Here is a 21,770-nt window from a genome sequence, read left to right on the forward strand (position 1 = left end):
GAAAATTGTGTTTGTGGCTCAGAAGGTTTCGAACGTGGCATCAATCTTCCAGCTTATTTTCAAAGCGGGGTACACTAAAGTTGATTCTCTTAGACTCTCCCTTTTCGATGTGGGACTGGATACCCACTTCCTTGACAACTGGCTCGTCACCAACCCAGTTGGGTAGGGACTCACCCCATCTCGGGAGACAGAGCGTCCTCGCTTTGATACTATTTATAACACCCCGGCCCATCCGGTAAGATATTGTTCGCTTTGGCTGGCACAATGTTCACCTTCACGGCTTTATTCCGCAGGTGGAAGCGGTCAGCGAACCACCCGCAAAACGCGTCTTACCCTTAAAGTCGAAGCCCCACATATAGACCAGGATCTTAGGCTCTCCCTTTCCGATGTGGGACTAGACACCCACCTCCTTGACAGCTGGCTCGTCAACAACCCAGCTGGGCAGGGACTCACCCCACCTTGGGAGACAGAGCGCCCTCGCTCTGATACCATTTATAACACCCTGGCCCATCCGATAAGATATTGTCAGCTTTAGCTGGCACAATGTCCACCTTTACGGCTTTGTTCTCGCAGGCGGAAGTGGTTAGCGAACCACCCGCAAAACCCGTCTTACCCTTAAAGTCGAAGCCCCACATATAGACCAAGATCTTAGGCTCTCCCTTTTCGATATGGGACTGGACACCCACCTCCTTGACAGCTGGCTCGTCACCAACCCAGCTGGGCAAGGACTCACCCCACCTCAGGAGACAGAGCGCCCTTGCTCTGATACCATTTGTAACACCCCGGCCCCTCCGGTAAGATATTATTTGCTTTGGCTGGCACAACGTCCACCTTCACGGTTTTATTTCTACACAGCGGAAGCGGTTAGCGAACTACTGGTAAAACGCGTCTTTCCAATTAAGGATTGATATTGGCCGCTTCGGGTTGGCACAATGTCCACCCTCACAGTTTTGTTCCTACACAACGGAAGCGGTTAGCGAACTACTGGTAGGACGCGTCTTATCAGTGAAGGCAGCAGCCCCACAGATAGCCCAGATTTCTCAGATACCATTTGTAACACCCCGGCCCCTCCGGTAAGATATTGTTCGCTTTGGTTGGCACCATGTCCACCTTTACGGCTTTGTTCTCGTAGGTGGAAGCGGTTAGCGAATCACCCACAAAATGCGTCTTATCCTTAAGGTCGAAGCCCCACATATAGATCAAGATCTCAGGCTCTCCCTTTCCGATGTGGAACTGGAAACCTACCTCCTTGACAGCTGGCTCGTCAGCTATCAAGGAGGTGGGTGTCCAGTCCCACATCGGAAAGGGAGAGCCTGATATCTTAGTCTATATGTGGAGCTTCGACCTTAAGGGTAAGACGCGTTCTACCAGTAGTTCGCTAACAGCTTCCGCTGTGTAGGAACAAAATCGTAAGGGTGAACATTGTGCCAACCCGAAGCGGCCAATATCAATCCCTAATTGGAAAGACGCGTTTTACGAGTGGTTCGCTAACCGCTTCCACCTGCGAGAACAAAGCCGTGAAGGTGGACATTGTGCCAGCCAAAGCGGACAATATCTTACCAAAGGGGTCGGGGTGTTACACTAGAAGAGAGCAACAATATTGAACTTCTTAAAATAGCATGTTGGTGAGTGAGATCAAGATAAAAACTAAAAATTACAACTATGGTCGACCTGATATGTGAGCATAGGCGGAGGGATTCTAAGTTAAGTTCTTCTTTCATATCCGATTCATAGGCATAGATGAAAGGGAATTACGATTACAAGTTATATCTAATGGTCGGTTCCGTGTATGCGTAGGAACGAACTTGAACTACACCTAATGCTATGGGTACGAGGTTGATGAGTGGTGAAGAATCTAACCTATGATACAAAACGTTGCACCGGTAGAGTTGTTCATTGGATTAAGGATTCAGCTTCTTTCTTCAAATCTGCTTTTACTATGTATAACTTTTTTCCTGGAGAGGTATGAGCATAGCTGCTTATCCACATGGCGTTATCGCGTGTAACCAGCTGAGAAAGAGCGGTTACTCTTCTTTGATCATAATTTTGTCTTCGTTAGATGCTAGACACATACTCCAGCGCCGATGTGGCCACAATGGCTCCTCGACCTTATTCAAAAATAGCCTAAACATCAAGGCAAATCCGTAAAAATGACATGTCCTTTATCTTTTTGACGCATGCTCTCCAAATAACTTTTGTGCCATATGGCTCATTCTGCATCGTTGATTTGGTCCACCAAATTCTAGTACAAACACAATGCAAATTTATTTATGTATATTTAAATTATATGCACTACTTGTAACTTTATCTATATAAAGAGGAATGCCTAAACTACTTGGGGTAAGGCAAAATAATAAGAAAAAAATAAATCAATGCATTAGGTTATTACCTTTCTATTGCTATTCAATTTAGACATGCAGCCACATGTGTAACGAATGCCCTAATTTCGATTAAACGTATGTGGGTACGATAAGTGTTGGGTATGCTAGAGATGTATTCAACTCGAATTAAACTGAATGCTTGTGACCCCGGGCACTGAAATATACCGATTAAGACCAGATCTATAAAGATCCGCCGTCCATTCATTTATTAATTAGTAGAGTGATTAGATGATTTGCGAACGAGTGGGGGGAGGGGTTTAGTTCTTCAAATGAATTCTTTTTGCCTTGAAAATAAGAACTCTTTTTTTTTTTTTTTAACAATGATAATAGCTTAATCGTGTTTCTCAACAAAAATAATAAAGACAGAAAAACTAAAAAAGTAGTTAATGCTGATTTTATTTATGTAGAAGTAGATAAAGTATAATCAACAAAAGAAAATTAAGAAAAAGAGATTACCAACGGTCTAAGCAGGCGAAAAAACTGTTATCTTGACGATTTTCTGAACCTTTTTATTTATTTATTTATTTACACACACACCTGACACACATACACCACGCACGATTTTCTGAACTTGGATTATTATGAGAAAAACCAAACAATCATGAGAAAAACCAAACGACCATTAGACGATCATGGTGTATGGTCAGCAAGTCATGATCAAGAAATTACTAATTAAGTTAGAAATCAGCAATTTGGAGGATCCGACAACCAGGTTGTGGATATATAAACTAAACTAATCGGCTTTCTGTAGCGGTGCACTGGATAGAAGCGAAAATTAAAGTAGAAACTATACTAAAGGCTCCGAGCTTGCTGCTAACATAGTGTTGGACAGAAGTGGAGTTAGATTTGAGATTAAACTAATTGATATGGGTGGATTTTCACTGCTTTGGATTTCCATAAACCCTTGAAAACCTTCGATGTGACTAACTTACGTTGTCGCTTATTGACCCTTGACACTCGAAGTGGGCCTATACATGGGTGATACCGGTAAAGAACCGTACAAATTTGATTAATCAACCGTAAAAAGTCAACGAATCCACCCAATCACTTAAGCACCGAGTATAACCTCCTGATTTGTTTGTATAGGGCCCAAATCTAGTCGACCTATTACTAACTAATCAAAATGACCACAACTAAATTAAAGATCTACCCAAAGCCAAGACAACTTGGGGTCAAATCGTAATTAACAAAATAAAGTGACCCAAATATCCATATAGCCTACGAACAAACAGTTTAGAGTGATTATGACTGAATCGCCGTTTTCACTAATTGCGAATAGGCCACACTATGAATATAGTTAATTGAAACTCTAATCAGTGCGCACAGGAAATCTTGCTACCTAATTCATTCCATAAATGTCTTGATTTTCCAAACGAGCTCGGACCACTCGTTAGTGGGTCACTAGTTTCGAAATTATAAAGCAATGTCTGTCTTACTAGGCTTTTTTGGGAAGGGCTCAAATGGGCCATAGTCAACACATGCTGTTACAACTAACCCAACTAATCTCATAACCATTGTCTTTCTCGTACAACCATTCTCATCATCCCAAACAAATATGCCCCACCTTATCATATCGCAATTGCTTCTCCATCAATCATCTTCCATTTGCATGATGGATGAGGCCCACACTTACCCATTAGCAGATGATCAGAACTATCTGTCTACCGGACAGTAACATGGATGCTATATGGTCCAAATGCTGCACATTGATTAGTGGCATTTGAAGGTTGGAAATGAACCCACCAAGGGCCCACTTTCAAAGGGAAAATAAATGTTGGTTGAGATAATTAACCTGTGGGATTTTCATATTATGGTTCACACAAGATAGCACAAAGTAGATGGACGGTTATGATCATCTCTCCATGGATCGATGTGTATGGGCAGAACCCGCAAGTGCGAAACAAAATGACTGAACCCCCACACCACGGTGAGACTGCTACTACAGAAGGTACATTTATTTCTTATAATTCCTTCGCATCCTAAAGAATATGAGAAATGGCAAGTACACTCGCTCCACGTTTGGAAACTAGTAGCACATGCACATCATCTGGTTCGTTGATTAGAAGATCTCTATTTTGTAGATTTCATGCCTACAAAATCAGGCTGATCTGATCATCAGGTGGGCCACATATATACACCCACTGCTACATGGATTAACATCTCTTAAATATTCAATTGCTACGTGCAATAACAACCCTAATTACTGCATCACTTTGGACCCTAAATGTGGCTGATGGCCCACTATGATTCTTATGATCATTTCATGATGGGGCCAATCTTCATGGACCCCATCATGATGTTTACTTTCTAGATTTAAAGAGGTCATCTGGACCTTTCATTTTGGTGGAGAGGTAATCTCCACCGTTGATTTTTGATCGGTGGGCCCACATGTAATGGGACCCACTTGAATTATGTTGTGATGTATGGAAGGGAGGGCCCATAGTGGCGGGGTCCCTCCATCACACGCGTGCCTCTCTCTCTCTCTCTCTCCCTCTCTTTTTCATTTTCTTATGTGATGATGTGGCAATGTGGCCCACCCGGATGTACCCCACTTGATGTATGTCTTACCCACACCATCCGTGCATTTGGTGGCCCACCTTATATATGTGTTGTGCCACAAACCATCCAGCGTCCAGGACGCTGGACGTGAATTGAAAACAAAAATATTAGCTTGATTCAACAAGCTTTGGAGAGGGTTGTTTATGTAGGCCCCACCTTGATGTATGACTTTGATCCACGCTGTCCATTATGTTTCCCAACTCATTTTAGGCGTTGAGCCGAAAATTGAAGCCAATCAGATAATCAAGCGGGCCATACAATAGAAAACAGTGATTTCTACCGTTCAAATCAGTTAGGACCCACTTTGATTTTCCTATTCGCCAAAACACATGTAATGGGTTTTCTGTAGCTGAAATACGTTAGTGCTGTTGCCATTGCCCTCAAACTAGGTTCAATGTTGTTATGAGCTGGAATAGTGGGTCACACTAGCATGGAATTATAGCGGTAGGGAGTCCAATGGAAAAAAATAGCAATGATGTCCACAGTTGTGCTAGATAGATACCATAGTATGACCAACCTGATGTGTTTGCATGGCCAGAGTGGGTTAATAGTGCACTCAGTATCCTCTGGTGGAAATTTACAGCAGCAGTATGCGAGAGGCAGAGAACCTATGGACTGGAATTGGTGGATCAAGGTTACGGGGATTGCAGGATGCTCAGATGCATGATACGGGCAGTGATTTAAATATCCGTATCGATGCACATATTGGTGCACCCTTGGGATACAAAAACATATCAGTATCACATGGAAATATTGAGAATGCGTTGTTCTTTAAGGGAAAGATTGGGAAATGATGGAATTTCTCAATAGAACTTTACGATATGTTGAAGTAAGCGTGATTACACACTTAGAACTAAAAAAATCATAGAAACCATTTATGCACAAACAAGTTTCCTTTGTATACGGTTCTAAATGACGTGTTCTTTCACAGAAGTGATGCAGTTATACCCAGAATGAGCTCATATAATTAATGAATCATACAATAATAGAAAAACAGATTCCCCTAAAAAAAATCAGAAGGAAATGGATTTTTCTGGAGTTTTTTTGCAAATTTTTTTTTTTTCAAATTTCTGGTAGGGTAATGTACAGCAATGTATCGCATGTATTGGTGATAAGGGAGAATTTTATGAAGGGTTTGTGCCCTATATGTATTGATATATTTCTATATATGGCAATATAGTGCGATATTTTTTGAGATACATGGGAATTTAATGACTTCCCCTGTATATCATATTGACCACATGCAATATTGATAGCATCAGCTGATATTATCAATATTTAAGTCCCTGGGTATAGGAACAAGTATGTGGTTTACCACTTCCGTCAATATGTGGTACACTGGGGTAGGATCATGTGGGTCACTCTAGGGCATGCCATTGAGCATGCATAATTTGGTTATATATCCGAATTCTTTTGAAATGGATATAAGACTAGTCAAACTGAAGGGGAGATTTCATAGGATAGTTATAAGACTAGCCATTTTTTATTTTTAATTTTATTTTTTTTAAAACACGCGCGCGCGCACCCCCACACACTCACGCTAGTTGAATTTCACCACCTATGGATACTCGAACCCTTGACCAGGTGTTGAAACTCCTTAGAGTCTACCACCCGAGCAAGAGTAAGGATCCTTATAGCCATGCTTTATGGGACACAATGCTGGGCATTCAAGGAGTAGCATGTTCGTAGGATGAATGTAACTGAAATGAGGATATCGAGATGGATGACTGGCAATACAAGGATGGATATGATTAAATGAATGCATTTGCCACACTAGTAGGTAATAAGATTATGTAAAGTAGACTTAGATGGTTTGGCCATGAGCTATGGAGCCCGTTTAGGAGTGAGTTGATTCAAGTTGAAGGATCTAAAAGTGGAAGGCCTGAAAGGATGTGGGTGGTGGTAAGAAAAGATTTGAGGTCCCATGGTTTAGCTGAAGATATGGTCCTTGATAAAGTGGAATAGTGGAACAGGATTTATGTAGCTGATACCAATTTGGTTGGAATTAGGCTTAGATGATGATGATTTGGGTCGGTAAAAATAGCAATCTGGGTCTTAGATTACCCATAATCTGGATCACTTAATAGTTGGTGATTTAGGTAAGGTTCTGGTGGGCCTCTTGTCTGTCCAGCTCTGTTTATTCGTAAAAGATTTTGAAACCTGTAGTCTACTGGCATCTGGACTCAGTTTGAGGGGGGTGCTCAATCCCTCTGTGTAAGTTGCTTTCTTTGGGTGTTATAAGCTAATATCGTTTATTATTCTTGTTATTATCATGATAGTTACCATTAATTATCATTATCTTTTTCATTATTAAAGTCTGAGCTTTCAGGTTACTTGCATCCTTGGTTAGCTATTTATGAACTAGGGTATGAAGAATGATGGGGCTTGTGTACAACAAGCACATGATTCAAAGTGACAGATTTGGGACACAAGTGTTACACAATGAGATCAGAAACTTTATCCTTTCAGCCCTTTCAATGAATTCTTTGCTTGGATTGATGGAAAACTGAATATGAATAGTATGGGAATATTTTAGGTACTCCCTTTATGGCATAATGTAGGTAATATCCTTGGTGCTTACTTCAGACTGATAGCTATACAAACTAAGCAGCTGTTTGTTTACCATTACAGTTTATTCAGATAGACTATTATGGACACATCTGTCCAGGCAAGGCCTGTAAGGATAGGCTTGAACGGAGACGGAGTAATTCTGTTATACTTGGTTTTTTTTTTTTTTTTTTGTTTTTGTTTTTTTTTTTGTTTTTTGGTTTTTTTAATCAAACATCCTTGATAATATGGATGGAGTGATTCTGTTATACTGGTTTTTTGTCAAACATCCTGGATAAGGATGGATGGACAAGCATATGCATCTCTTGTAAACATTTGGCACATTGGCTCATTTAGACATGTGACACGCTTGTAGGTTGATACTGGCGTGTGGCACATTGGGGTTGCTTGAAGATGCACAGTGGTACATATGGGTGCTTGAAGATGTATGGTGGTGCATGTGACATATTTATACTTGGGCATTGGCATTGTGAGGTTTGTGAAGGTGGGATGTGGCAGGTGTTGTGCTTTGGTGTGGGGGCACTCGCTTATGAAATATTGGCAATTGTGGAACACGTGTATAAAAATAGCTACTCAGTCATGTACCTTATGAGATATAGGCTAAAACCAACTTTTGGTTTGGATTGCCTTACATACACCAATGGCTGGCTACTTTTTTTTGGACAACCTTACCTTTATTTTCATAGGAATTGGTGTCAGCGCCTCAGCGGTGGCTAAAAAACCATGGATTTGTGCCTCTTTCTGGACAAGGCTGCCTGAATGGAACTTTTTGGGTAACCAAACTGGCACTAAGGGCCTGTTTGGATACCACCAAATCAGTTACTTTTTCTACATACAGCAGTAGATAAGTAACTTATTTCAAATAAGTAAGTTTGGTTTATGATGAGTTATAAGTAACTTTTTTTCTTAAAAGTGCTTCTCACTTCAGCTATTTTATTTTATTATTATTATTATTATTTTTTATAGCTTTTCTACTTTTTGTAAGTTGCTGAAGAGAGGCATGAGAGAGACGAAAGAAAGGAGAAGCTGATAAGTATGTTGTTTACCAAATATACTTATCTTCTTAACAAGCAAAAACTAAGACAAGTTACTTGTGGCATAAGTAACTTATCTTAAGCAACTTATGATCCAAATGAGCCCTAAAAGACAAAACCTTTAGGTGTGCTGCTTAGAAAAACGGCATCATTCGAAGAGATTGGTGCGAATGGCTTTTGCATGGTTACGATATTTTCTAAGATATTAAAAGCTACTATAAAATTGTGTTCTCCGTAAGATGCCATGGATTTGACACATAATTGATTATGATTCTACTTTCCTGAGAAAGAACCATCACAATTTTGAGCAAGCCATTTGGTTTGAGAATTCCGTTGCGAATCTATTGGCAAGTTCTTATTGAAATTCTTCAGTTCATTCTGCTGATATAGATTCTGGGAACCATGTATTTCCACGTGTGATTTTTAGAAAACATGATGCTGGGAACATGGTTTTCATTGGAACGTTTACCTGCATTTTGCTTCTTTAATGTGTATATCACTTCCCTTCATAGTGTATCATATATCATATTTTTTTCTTGAGGGTCATACATAAGCATTTTGGTGAATCTTTCAACATCTCAAGGGAAATGCCATGCATCTTTCAACAAGGTGCTCACAACCGACCATCTAAGGTGCAGATAAATGATCATTCTAAATGATTGCATATTGTCCCTGCACAGTGCAAAACCAGTGGAGCACATCATGCATTGTTGTTTCTTGCAAAAATTGGTTGAAGTTCTTTGTACTTTTCTTTGTCAATCGGGTAATAGCTTGTTCAACAGGGGACTTCTTGATTATGTGGCACTTTTGGTAGAAGAGCAACGAAAAAGAGAATCCTATTGTGCCATGCTCTTCTAGTGGAGTTTGGTCTATTTGGAAAGAGTGTAACCATAGGACATTTGGGAATATATTGAGTTGCCCCGATGAGGTCTTTTTGAAGGCTAAGTTGCTAGTGGTTGAGTGGGCTGGGCTACTAACAGCTTTGCTGATGCATCTATTGAGTCCTTCCCAGAAAGTTCAGGGAAGGATTCTCTTTTGTATTGATTGGATAATTTTTCATCATCAGTCTTTTACATTCCTATTTGCTTTTTTAAGAATGAAATTGTTGTCACCTTTAAAAAAGTCATGCATCTGCAAACTATCGTAGTTAGAATGCTATTATTTGGCAGTGACTGTCGTGATAACTTTTGTTCTTGGTGCAGGTTTGGGTCGTATTGCTGGAATCCTAACTCTAGAAGTAGAAGATGACAAGGTTCCAGTGGATGCTCTTCAGCAAGTTGGTTCGCAATTGGCAATGCACATTGTAGCAGCAAAACCGTTGTTCTTATCAAAGGAACTTGTTTCTTCTGAAGCAATAGAGAGTGAACGCGACATACTCAAATCTCAGGTATTTCCCTTTTATGATATCTTTTTCTCACTAGAGATGTTTCTTTCACTGAAAAGGCTGAATTGAATTATGACAATGCAATTCCATGATTCCAATGAGAGCGAGATAATCATATTCTTCTGAAAAAGATGTTGTCAATAGCTTGAAGAAAATGATGTTTTGAATACCTTCCATTGCAACACTTGGCTTCTATGCGTGACGGTTTGATGTTTTTCTTGTTGTTATAAGATCATGCAGCAACATCCATTGCAGTGCTGCATTCTAAATCTTTTAACATTCTATTTTCTTCTACAACTAATTGCTCTAACAGTGAGATGCACTAAATCCAGTCATAAGAATGTGTCTTTTGTGGAGCTTTTTTACTTTCAAGGGGATGTTTACTTGGTTCAATTATTGGGCAATATGGATAATATTGTGAAAATTTATACCAATATGAGTATTGGTGATGCCAAGGTGTCCCGTATCGGTATCGGTTGGCGTAACGGTGTCCTCCAAAACCGATACGGATACGGGAGCGTAACGGTGATACGGGGGCGTAACGGCCCGTAATGGCGCTAAATTTTTTTTTTTTGCCAAAAAAATATGAAAAAATATGGATTAAATCCAGAATATTCTAAGCATTCCAAATATGCATTCATTTATAAATTGAAACATGTTTATGGTGGTGTAACGGTCCACTCTTTGGTGAGAAGTTGTATCGGACTGTCTGATGAATTTATGAACCAGATAACCTGAATTTGACTACAAAATTCATATATTTAATTTTCTAACTATCTACTATCAATGATAGATATATTAGAATGAATGTAAAATGAAAATATCTTACATTAGGTGTTTGCAATTATTTTTGAGGAATTTCTCGAACATACCTGTGCAGTGTGCACGTGACTGTGATAGTGTGATTCCTGTATATTAAAAAATAAAAAATAAAAAATTAGTAGTGTCTGATATACTCCCTGCAACTTGATTAAGGATTACTTGATTGGTTGTCGGGGGAGCTATTTTAAATACAAGTTCGGCAGTGTCAAGTGTGTACTCGCGATGCCAATAACACTGCTGCTGCAAATACTTGCCTTAACACAAATATATACTCACAATCACAGTCACCACCAAAATGAAAATCTGTTTTTTTGTGATTGCTCGACCTCCACATCATCGTCATCGTCACCATCAGGCTGAGGCTGTCCAATAGGTATAGGTACTGCATATCCATAATATCCAGTGCCAGAAGGAAATACTAGATCAACGAAACTAGAGGATGACTGATCCTGACTAGGCAACGACTCTGACCCGGAGTAAGGATATCCACCAGTGCCCGTCGAATAGCCATATTGGTGCCCATACTCAGGCTGTTGAGAATCTTGAGATTGAGAGTGCGTCTGCTGTGATGAGTAACTTGGATTTGGATTTGGATATCTATAATCATATGGATATTGATCGGGAGGGCTACTCTAACATGAATGTGATGGAACAGGCTCAGTATAACCATCATAATTCAATTGACCATAAGAATATCCATCATAATAACCAAGACCATGAGCCTGTTGATGTTCTGGACCTCCCGGACCCGGTGCACCACTAGATGTACCCACCTCCTGCTAGCTGTATCATGACTCGGTACACTCATAAGTCCGACCTCGTGTACCACCTCGTCGATGTTCATCGACATCGTGATCTGTAGACGGCTATATAGGGCGCTGAGCAACACCAGAAGTGCCAACACCAGGGGCAGGGGAGTCATCGTCATCATCCGACACGGTCACGCTACCACTGCTTGTACTCTTTTGTTGATCTTGAGCCGTATCCGTATGTGGCATAAATGCTACCCCTCTTACTGGGTCCAACACATCTGCACGACTCTCTTGTTGCGCTCTGCGTATTTCTGGGTCATCAATTTTCAATTCTTCACTATCCTCTTCAATTTGCTTTTTCCTTATTTCCAACCAAGGTAGAAGTGGGTCATCCTTATCATAAATATTGTCCAAGTTTATTGGATAGTAGTCTCCGTCATCAGCAGCTGTAATGCTCCTATGATGTCGTCGCATTCTTAGTTTTATATTGTAGTGCATGAAGACAAGTCTATCTAATGTTCTAGTCTGCAATCTATTCCTATTCTTTGAATGAATGAGCGCAAAACAACTCTAATTCCTTTCGCAGCTAGAGGAAGATGCTGTCTGGCTCAAAACTTTTACTGCAATTTTTTAGAGAGCCTTCGTACTCTCTCCGAAATTAATCCACCATTCGGCCGGTTGCAATCTAGATACTGCATGCTGTGAAAAAGCATCTCCAAGGCTACCAAGGCGATTTCCAAATATATCTAATTTATTCAATGTCTTTATTTAAAAATCTAAGTCAGGCTCTAATCTCTTTATCACATTTTTTTAGCCCGACACGAACTTCATCATCCGCAACAAATGATTGAGCATATCTATACATAGGATTTAGGTAGTAACCTGCTGCATAAAGATCGTGATAGAGTTGTTTTGTCCATCTCTTGTCGATCATCTTCCAATAAGTCTCCCAACTTCTACAATCACGTTGAATTGCAAACTTTGCCTTATCCATGGCATCATATAGGAAGCCCATGGTAGGTGCTTCATCGGATTCAACAAGACGGAGTACCCTCATTAGTGGCTCCATCACCTTTAGGATCGCCTTGACCTTCTTCCAATATTTAGTCTCGTATGGTGTTCGCAACTTTTACTGGTGTCCCTGATGTCTTCTTCCCATGTTTTGTGTTGAGCCATTCTCGGGAAGCGAGCATCTCACTCAACTCTTCCCTATGCTGGAATAAACTCTCTAATGCTATAAAGTTTGTTGCGAATCTAGTCGCCGCAGGCCTCAACAACTCTCGTCCGTTCGTGAACTTTCTCATTATTGCAACTACTTGATTATGGTTGTAAATAAACGCCGTCACTTCCCTTGCCCTTTCGACCATTTCCTCAACATTCTTCTTCTTCCCAATATCTTCCAATATAAGATCAATACAATGGGCAGCACATGGTGACCAAAAAAGATGTTTTCTCTTATCCATCAACATGTCCTGCAAGCTTATATGTTGCTTCATTATCTGTCACAATCTGCACTATATTCTCCTCTCCAATCTCGTCCACAACTTTATCCATTAGTCCATTAATATAAGTAGAATTTTTTGTTGCCTCTGAGGCATCAATTGACTTGTGGTATATAGTTCCTAAGTGGCAGTATACCATGAAGTTGATCATGCTGCGTCTGGTTGGGCCAGTCCAACCATCACACATGATTGTGCATCCTCTGGTTTGCCATATAGGTTTAAAGGTAGCCACGTATGCTTTCACATCTGCATACTCTGCATCTGTCCATTTCCCCCTAATCTCCTTAGCCGTGGGAGCTTTTATTCCTTTACCTGCTTTTGCTGTTGCATCACCAATATGGAGAATTGGCTGCGTTAGGAGGTATGTTGGCATGTATAAATAACTTTGCTGCTGCTCTACCTAATTTCTCAACGGAAGTTCTACTCCACATTTGTTTTATCTTCTTTTGTTTAGTTGATTCTTTCCTAAATAGGATTGGATCAATAGAGGGTCTCCTAGGCTCATTTACTTCTTCATCCAAACGTATATGGGCATCAAGTGAAGATGTCTGTCGTCGACTCCCAAACACACGTCGTAACCCACCAAACCTACCCCCCCACCCCCACCTGCAGAAGTAGTTGCACTTCCAGTTGCACTCCCACTCCCACTCCCACTGCCCCTCCTGTATCACGCACTGACCCATGCGTGCCAAACATGCGGCGACGTTCTTCTTCTTCACGAGCTAGACGCAAGCTCTCTCTCCTAACTATAGTTACTTCTCGATCTGAATCTTCGTCAGAATCAATAATATCTTCATCACGAACGCCCATATATTCAGGACCAAACACCTTCTGTCGAGCTGCATCCAAAATATCATCTTTCTTCTTTTGTACAGCAGCACGTTTACCCTTCGACTCATCCAGACTAGCTTGCATTAAAAGCATTATCTCTTTCGGTACTCTACTACATGGCGCAACTTGACCCTTTCGATGTGCCAAATGTTGTTTGAGATGGGTAATTCCACCAGTCACTAGTCTATCACAATACTTGCACTTCATTTGGTGCCTAGTACCACCAACCCTCTCACAATGTTGCCATCCAATATCATCACTTGTTGTTGGCCAGACCCAGACATTTCTTTAGGTTTAGGTAGATACTAGATAATTAGATATGAGTATGAGTGTATGACCTATGTTAATAAAGATGATTTTATATTCTAACTAAACCCTAAGAAGCTCCAAGGCAAAACCTGTCCAATATAAGCAAATAAAAACATAAAGTCACTAATTCGAAAATAGAAAAAAATTATAAAATGACACCCCAAATCTGTAAAATACACATTAACATGTTCTACTATGATTAACACATCACATGGCATGATTAAAACAGTAAAACAATCGTTAAAAAATTATTTTTCGAATTTTAAAAAAAAGGGCCATAATTAATGCGTAAATAGAAAAAATATTAAAAAATTATAAAATGGCACCCCAAATCTGTAAAATGCACATTAACATGTTCTACTATGATTAACACATCATATGGCATGATTAAAACAGCAAAACAACCATTAAAAATTGATTTTTCGAATTTAAAAAAATGGCCAAAATTCATGCGTAAATAGAAAAAATATATAAAATATATAAAATGGCACCCAAAATCTGTAAAATGCACATTAACATATTCTACTATGATTAACACATCATATGGCATGATTAAAACAGCAATACAACCATTAAAAATTGATTTTTCGAATTTAAAAAAAAATGGCCAAAATTCATGCGTAAACAGAAAAAAATATTTACAAAATATAAAATGGCACCCCAAATCTGTAAAATGCACATTAACATGTTCTACTATGATTAACACATCATATGGCATGATTAAAACAGCAAAACAATCATTAAAAATTGATTTTTTGAATTTAAAAAAAAAAAGGGGCAAAATTCATGCGTAAATAGAAAAAAATATTTAAAAAATATAAAATGGTACCCCAAATCTGTAAAATGCATATTAATATGTTCTACTATGATTAACACATCACATGGCATGATTAAAACAACAAAATAATCATTAAAAATTGATTTTTTGAATTTAAAAAAAAAAGGGGCAAAATTCATGCGTAAATAGAAAAAAATATTTAAAAAATATAAAATGGCACCCTAAATCTGTAAAATGCACATTAACATGTTCTAATATGATTAACACATCATATGACTTGATTAAAACAATAAAACAACCATTAAAAATTGATTTTTTGAATTTTTAAAAAAAGGGTCAAAATTCATGCGTAAATACAAAAAAATATTAAAAAAATATTAAATGGCACCCCAAATCTGTAAAATGTATATCAACATGTTCTACTATGATTAACACATCATATGAGATGATTAAAACAACAAAACATATTAAAAAAAAGTATAAATACCTATTTTTGACAAATTTCTGAAAAATGGCCCACCAAGCTTTGATTCAACAAAATCCGCAATATAATGTTTTTTTCCCTCAAATATCCAGCCAAGGTTCGTCGAAATTAGTAGTAGAAGAAGTGAGAAACAGTTTGTAAGTAAGAAGTTTCAAAAAAACAGCAAAAGCGGAGCTTAAAATGCAAAAAAAAAAAGTTACCATTTTTGATCATTACGGGCTAGCCGTTACGGGTCAGTAACGGCTGTTACGCCCGTAACAGGCCCGTATCGGCCAATACGGGCACAAAAAATCATAATGGCCGATACGGCCCTGAAACAGGTAACGGTTCCCACCGTTACCGTTACGTATTGGCTGATACGGTCGATACATAATCGATTTGGCACACCTTGGGTGATGCGGAACTGAACTTGTCAAAATTCACAGTGATATGGTTGATGGTTTGCGTATATTGGCTGATATGTATTGAAATGTATTCGTTTTGAGGCCAACTCGAACACTGTTATCAACCATGGATGTATGTTTCTTTATGTTTTAAGGTTTTATTCTAATACTTAAACTATAAAGTCGTTCGTTTTTCTTCTTGTTTTCACTCTCAGGCAGAAACTACAGGGAAATCTCAAATGGCCATAGAAAAGATGGTGGAAGGTCGTTTGAGGAAGTACTTGGAAGAAGTAGTGCTGCTGGAGCAAAAGTTTGTTATTAATGATAGTATTAATGTGAAGGTATGTGGGAAGTGTTTTCTTTGTAGTTGCCTTAGGTCATGTTTGGATACACGTATTCCAAGGGAAATGAAAATAAAAGGTAGTGATTAGGCAATGATTATTTTCATGAGCACTAGTGAAACATGGATTCCATTTTTAGGGGTCTTGTTTGTATATCAAGTGGAAACCTCATATTTGTGGGACAACAATTACCTATTTTCTTGTGCCAGTGATTCCAAACTATGAAAAAATGCAATGATTGCTTTGTGTAATCCTTCCTTTTCTTTGCCATCCAAACATTTCAAACTGTCATGTCAATAGAAAACGTTTTCCATTTCCACTGATTTCTATGGAATTGCTGATATCCAAACATGCCCTTAGAGTCTCAGACTTTTTTGCTTGTTTCTGCTTACAACTTGCCCTTTTACGATCTTTATGCTTGATTCCTTAACATTTGTTAATTTATAAAAAGAAGAAGAAGAGTAGAAGAAGAAAGAAAAGAAGACGAAAAAAAGAGAGAGCAGCAAATCCCTGTCCCCTTTACCACTTTGCACTCTGGATCCCTTCCTGTCAACCATGTGCCACTCACTACCACTTAAATTTTTTATTTTCTTTTCACCAATTGACTTAAGTTCATGTTTATCATTTGCTTTGTAAACAGTGTTAGATTACTACTGATGAAAAAGTTTTTAAAAAGTATTAGATTACTGATTTCCATACAACTCCTGCAGTCGGTGCTAAATGATCTATCAAAGGAAGTGGGCTCATCTGTGAACATTGGCAAATTTTACAGAATGGAAGTTGGAGAAGGAATTCAGAGGTAAAACCATATTACTTTACTTTGTCAATCCTTTGTTTCTATTAGTGTGGTTGTTTCTATTATATGGTGCTCAATTATTCCTGCATTCATTGCCTAGCAATTGCAATGCATAACTTTTTAAATTACTATAGTGCTCAAATTATATAGCTTTCATTTATTTATTAGTGCATGTAAGTTTACCTCTAGAATGCTAAAAACTTTTTGTAGTGCACCACTTGTTAGTTAAGTTGGTTAGGGCACACCGCTACTACGGCTTGATTACCACCAAGTATGTCTTGTGTCTAGCTGTGCTCCATACCATGTATGCGATCATCCATCTAACTAGGTCACTCTATTTGAAAAGAGGAAATAGATGCAACCATCACAATTATTATGACTTGATGTACCCTCTGTTTTATTTATTTTTTTAATTTCCTTTTAATTTTGGGTGAGTATTTCTGTGGTACCTACAAAACCCATTTACACTAGGATCCAAAACCTTGTGTCGATGGTCATTTCTATGTGAAAAAGCATTATGGAGCACAAGAGTGTACATCGAGTCGAGCTGGCCTCAGCTCGACTCAGCTCGGCCACTAGCTGACCTCAGCTCAAACTCAGCTCGGCTTGGTTCGGTCAGCAGCTCGGGCCAGTTCGAGCCGAGTTCGCCATTGCAGCATTTTCACAAACACCTGGACTGCACCTTCAAAATTTCACTGTATTTGATACAGCAGCAATGGTTTTACAGGTATTTTATCAAACACCTTCTAAGCAACATTACAAAAAAAAAAAAAAGGGTGTTGGTTTCATATACATACCTTCCTTGCTACCAGCCACACTTCTTTGAGTCATTTCATCAAATACCTGGTGAGCAACATCAATATCAAAGTAACTGAGTCAATGAACTGGTTCGATCCGAGTTCGATTCGAGCTGGGTTCGACCTGAGTCGAGTCGAGCCGGGGCTAGCTCGAACTCATTTTCGAGCTCAAAAAATCAGCTAGACTCGGCTCGAACTCAGCTTCGAAACGATTCAAATCAAGCTTTTTCGAGTCCAGTCGAGCGAGCTAACCGGGCTAGCTCGGTTCCTGTACACCTCTATGGAGCACCCACGCATTCTAGAATTTGGTGCTACCCTATGCATGTAGGCATATTCAAATTTGCAGATGCTATATTCTCTTGTTCTTTGACTGCATGGTATACTTGGGTCTTCAGTTTGTAGAAGCCAATGGTTTTGTGATCTGGACAGTAGACCGTCAGTCTGATGTAACCCACTGCAATGGACATCTCCCTGATTTTTTGCATTGTATTTACCTATGTTGGTCCTTCTCTAGGGGTGTAAATGGGTTGGATCCACCCGATGGGTCATTAGACCTGACCAGGAAACTAGTGGGTCTGGGTCTACAATTTTGACCCATGGGGCATGTCTGGGTCCAAAAGTTCAACCCAAATTATTAAATGGGTCAGGTCTGAGTCCAAAAGTTCTACCTGAATTACTAAATGGGTTGCGTTTGGGTCCTCACAAAATCAACTCTGCCCTATCTGGACTCAGTTTTTAATTCAGATCCATTTCGGTCATGCTAAAATGGACCTACCTAGATCCAGAGCCAACCTAGACCCAGGAAAAAGTACTAATCATGTTAGTGTTTCTTGTTGCTTTTGTTTTTGTTTGGGCTACTATTGCAATAGTTCACCACCTTTTTCTAAAATGTGGTTACGCCTCAATCTCAACTGTGCCAAATGGAGAATATGCCAAAAATCACACCAGCGAACTATACCCTAACTATTTGATTTTACCTGCTATTTGGACTGCTGGCCATTTTATTTTTTACCATCAAATTGATAGCCACCACTAATCGGGTGGCATGTAAGATTATTTAGGTGAAAACTCAATTGTAGTTTCTATACCTGACCCACGGCTATTTTTTAATTTGACCCAACCAAGATATGACCTGAATTTTAATGGGGTTTCATCTTTGTCCAAAATTCCAACCCGGATTCTTAAATGTGTCAGGTCCAGGCCCCCTCTAGACCCGACCCATTTGTACCCCTAGTCCCTAGCCTTCTCTGTGTCATGTGGGGCATCATGTATGTAATGTATCATCTGCATGGACGTGCGAAGTTCCACATGTGGAAATGCTCGACCCTGCTGCCAACTATAGTACTGAATATTCCATTTTTCTTCAGGCTAGAAACATCTGGTGCATCTGAAGTCATGGCCCAGGCAGCTTAAATCGAGGCGATCCCATTTCCGGGTCAAAAGGATGAGGTATTAATTCAATAGATACTGATTAGCATGAGTCTTTCCTCCCTAGTGTATTTAAACATGTTTCCCTTATATTCAATCTACTGCATGCTATCTGATTGCTTTGATCGACCTTTTGTATTTCCGCCGATCCAAGAACAAAACCCAATTTTTGCAGAAACAGAAATGTTTAGAAAATCATAATACAAGAGAAAATAAATTGCAGACATGAATAACACTTTTTGATGAAGGTGTATCATAACCATTTCTTGTGTGTTGCTTCCCCTCGTTTACCTGACATGCATGCATAACAGCAGAGTTCAGCCAAAGCTTTTGATATGACATGTAGCATGGTCCGTCATCGTGTGTACCACAGCACTCAACTTATTAAATAGGGGACACTTGGCAACCAAAACATGCTCAAGGTGCCCGCCATGAGGCAAGATCTGGGTCATATGTGTTATGTTTCGTGTGTTAAACAATGTTTTAAGGGGAAATGACTCGGTCGAGGTATTGGAGTCGATTTGGGCAACATCCCAACAGTAGGCCCTACTGTGGATGACCCATGCCTGAAAAAAACAGATCCGATGTTCCTTGTTCTCACTTGGTGTCTTTAATTGAGTGTTGACTGTTTTCTACTGTTGGATTGAAGGCCACTGATAGGATGGCAAGGATCACCTGATCTTTGTGGTTTTTACAAATGGTCGGGTCCGACTTGATAGATGGTCCCTAGGATGTTACAGTAGCACCACTCTTCATTTCTCATGTGAACTCGCTGACTAACGGCTGTCAATGGGTACACAGACCAGTGGGTGCCTGTTGGAACTGGCCCGATTTTATCAGGTCCCATCTTTTGGAATTGTTAAGAAACCATGTTGGGTTACAGCCACACCTTTTGGACCCTGTTAAAAATTGTGATGTAGTCGGATCAAGTTGGGTATATGTGATAGACCCAGTTAAAGTCAGGTCTGGTGGGGTCTAGTTCACTCTGGTTAGTTTTAATAGTACAATTATATGTAATACACACACATGGTTTTTCTAACGTCCCCACCTTCATGGGGGCTTTAACAACGTCCCTAGATCTTTCAAATGGCTCATGGGCTGACCTATTGTTGATCCGAAATCATTTGTCCATTCATACAACTAAAAGCAAGTCATGGTGCAAGAACCACGTTGATCAGATGATCTTAACCCTTTGAATGGGGCCAATTGTCTGTTGTTTACGAGCCATAAATCACATGATTAGAATCATCAAATCAAAGTGTTACTTTAAAATCATAAGAAATACAAAGTTGGATTTGTCCATTAGATGCTTGTTTCTTGGGTCAATCTTGACCATCCATTTTCATGCTATTGATTGAAAAGTTAGGATCACCCGATTGGCATGATTTTTGCACTACGGCTTTCTCCTAGTTGTACAACTGAGTGAACAGTTCTGATCAACAATACATCACCCCATGTGACATTTAAAAGTTCCATGAAAGTGAGATCCTTAGCAAAACCCATATATATTAGGTCTCAAGTTCCATTAGGTTGAATCAGAAGGTGTACCACAGCAGGTAACCTTTAACCTATAATCAAACCCTTTCAGATAGGTTTGTCTCCCCATGAGGATAATCTAGTGAAAAAATCATCCACATCCACCTATCAGTTGGTCCGTACCATGCAAAACAATCTAGCCATTGATAAATAGAAAAAAATAAAATAAAATACAAGTGTGGTCCATTTGATGAGCAGATATGGTTGATTTTTGGTCAAGGTAAACCCTCATGGTGCTGCTAACCTATTAGATGGATCGGATGATGCATGCACTCGAAAGACTGGAAAGTCATCCACAGGGTGGTCTAACTACTCTATGATTTTAGCAGCAAAATGATTTTCCTAAGCCACATACACATGAGAGATCGCGTTTACAGGCGGTACATGTGTCGAACTGGCAAATGTGTGTGTGATCTACTCCAATATCAGGTGGGTCTAATCATGTAGATGCTCTTATTTTTCCTGAACCCAACTCAAAAACTAGACCCAAAAACCCAACTGGTACCTGAACCGGGTCGGATCCAATTCTAGTATTTAAAGAACTGGACCCGGCAAGATCCAAACCAGGTTGGCCCGGTTGGGGTACAATAGGATCCGACCTGACCCGACCCGACCCGACCCATTGACTTCTTCATGATTCTAGCTACCTCTAATGCTTGAATCATATGTCACAGTATCGTGCAATGCAAGAAGGCGTGCTGTATCTTTTCGAGCCAGGTGTAGATCTCACACACACACACAATATATATATATATATATATATATATATAGCTTATCTTTTGCTCTAACCTTAAGCTTTGTCTGAAGAATATAATTTCTTGAAGTACAGATGCAACTTTGTTTTAAATATTTCTGCAGCTAAAGCTCGTCTTTGTGTATGATAACTTTTAAAATACGTAAACTGATCACATACAGCTGGAAGTATATGCGTTGTCATGCAGCGACATATTTCCCTCCAGCATGCAAGTTTTTAAGGAAATCTGTACCATGAGAAGGGTGGGCCCAGCCATGAAAAACACCTGGTGCAAAAATCAGGCCGGTCCTCTTCTTGAATGCCCCACACTGTTGGAATCAATGCATGACAA

The 21,770-nt window shown here is 39.5% G+C and overlaps 1 protein-coding gene across 1 annotated transcript; it reads left to right on the forward strand.

The window, feature by feature from the left end:
* Positions 1-4,286: 4,286 nt before the first annotated feature.
* LOC131255368 (elongation factor Ts, mitochondrial-like) lies at positions 4,287-19,430 on the forward strand. Its single transcript, XM_058256060.1, has 5 exons — positions 4,287-4,329; positions 9,712-9,929; positions 16,003-16,128; positions 16,839-16,927; positions 19,089-19,430. Exons 1-5 carry the CDS (start codon positions 4,287-4,289, stop codon positions 19,132-19,134), a joined length of 522 nt encoding a protein of 173 aa, XP_058112043.1. The 3' UTR covers positions 19,135-19,430.
* Positions 19,431-21,770: the final 2,340 nt, after the last annotated feature.

The sequence above is a fragment of the Magnolia sinica genome, chromosome 9 (genome assembly GCF_029962835.1).
Source record: "Magnolia sinica isolate HGM2019 chromosome 9, MsV1, whole genome shotgun sequence".
Lineage (NCBI taxonomy): Eukaryota > Viridiplantae > Streptophyta > Magnoliopsida > Magnoliales > Magnoliaceae > Magnolia > Magnolia sinica.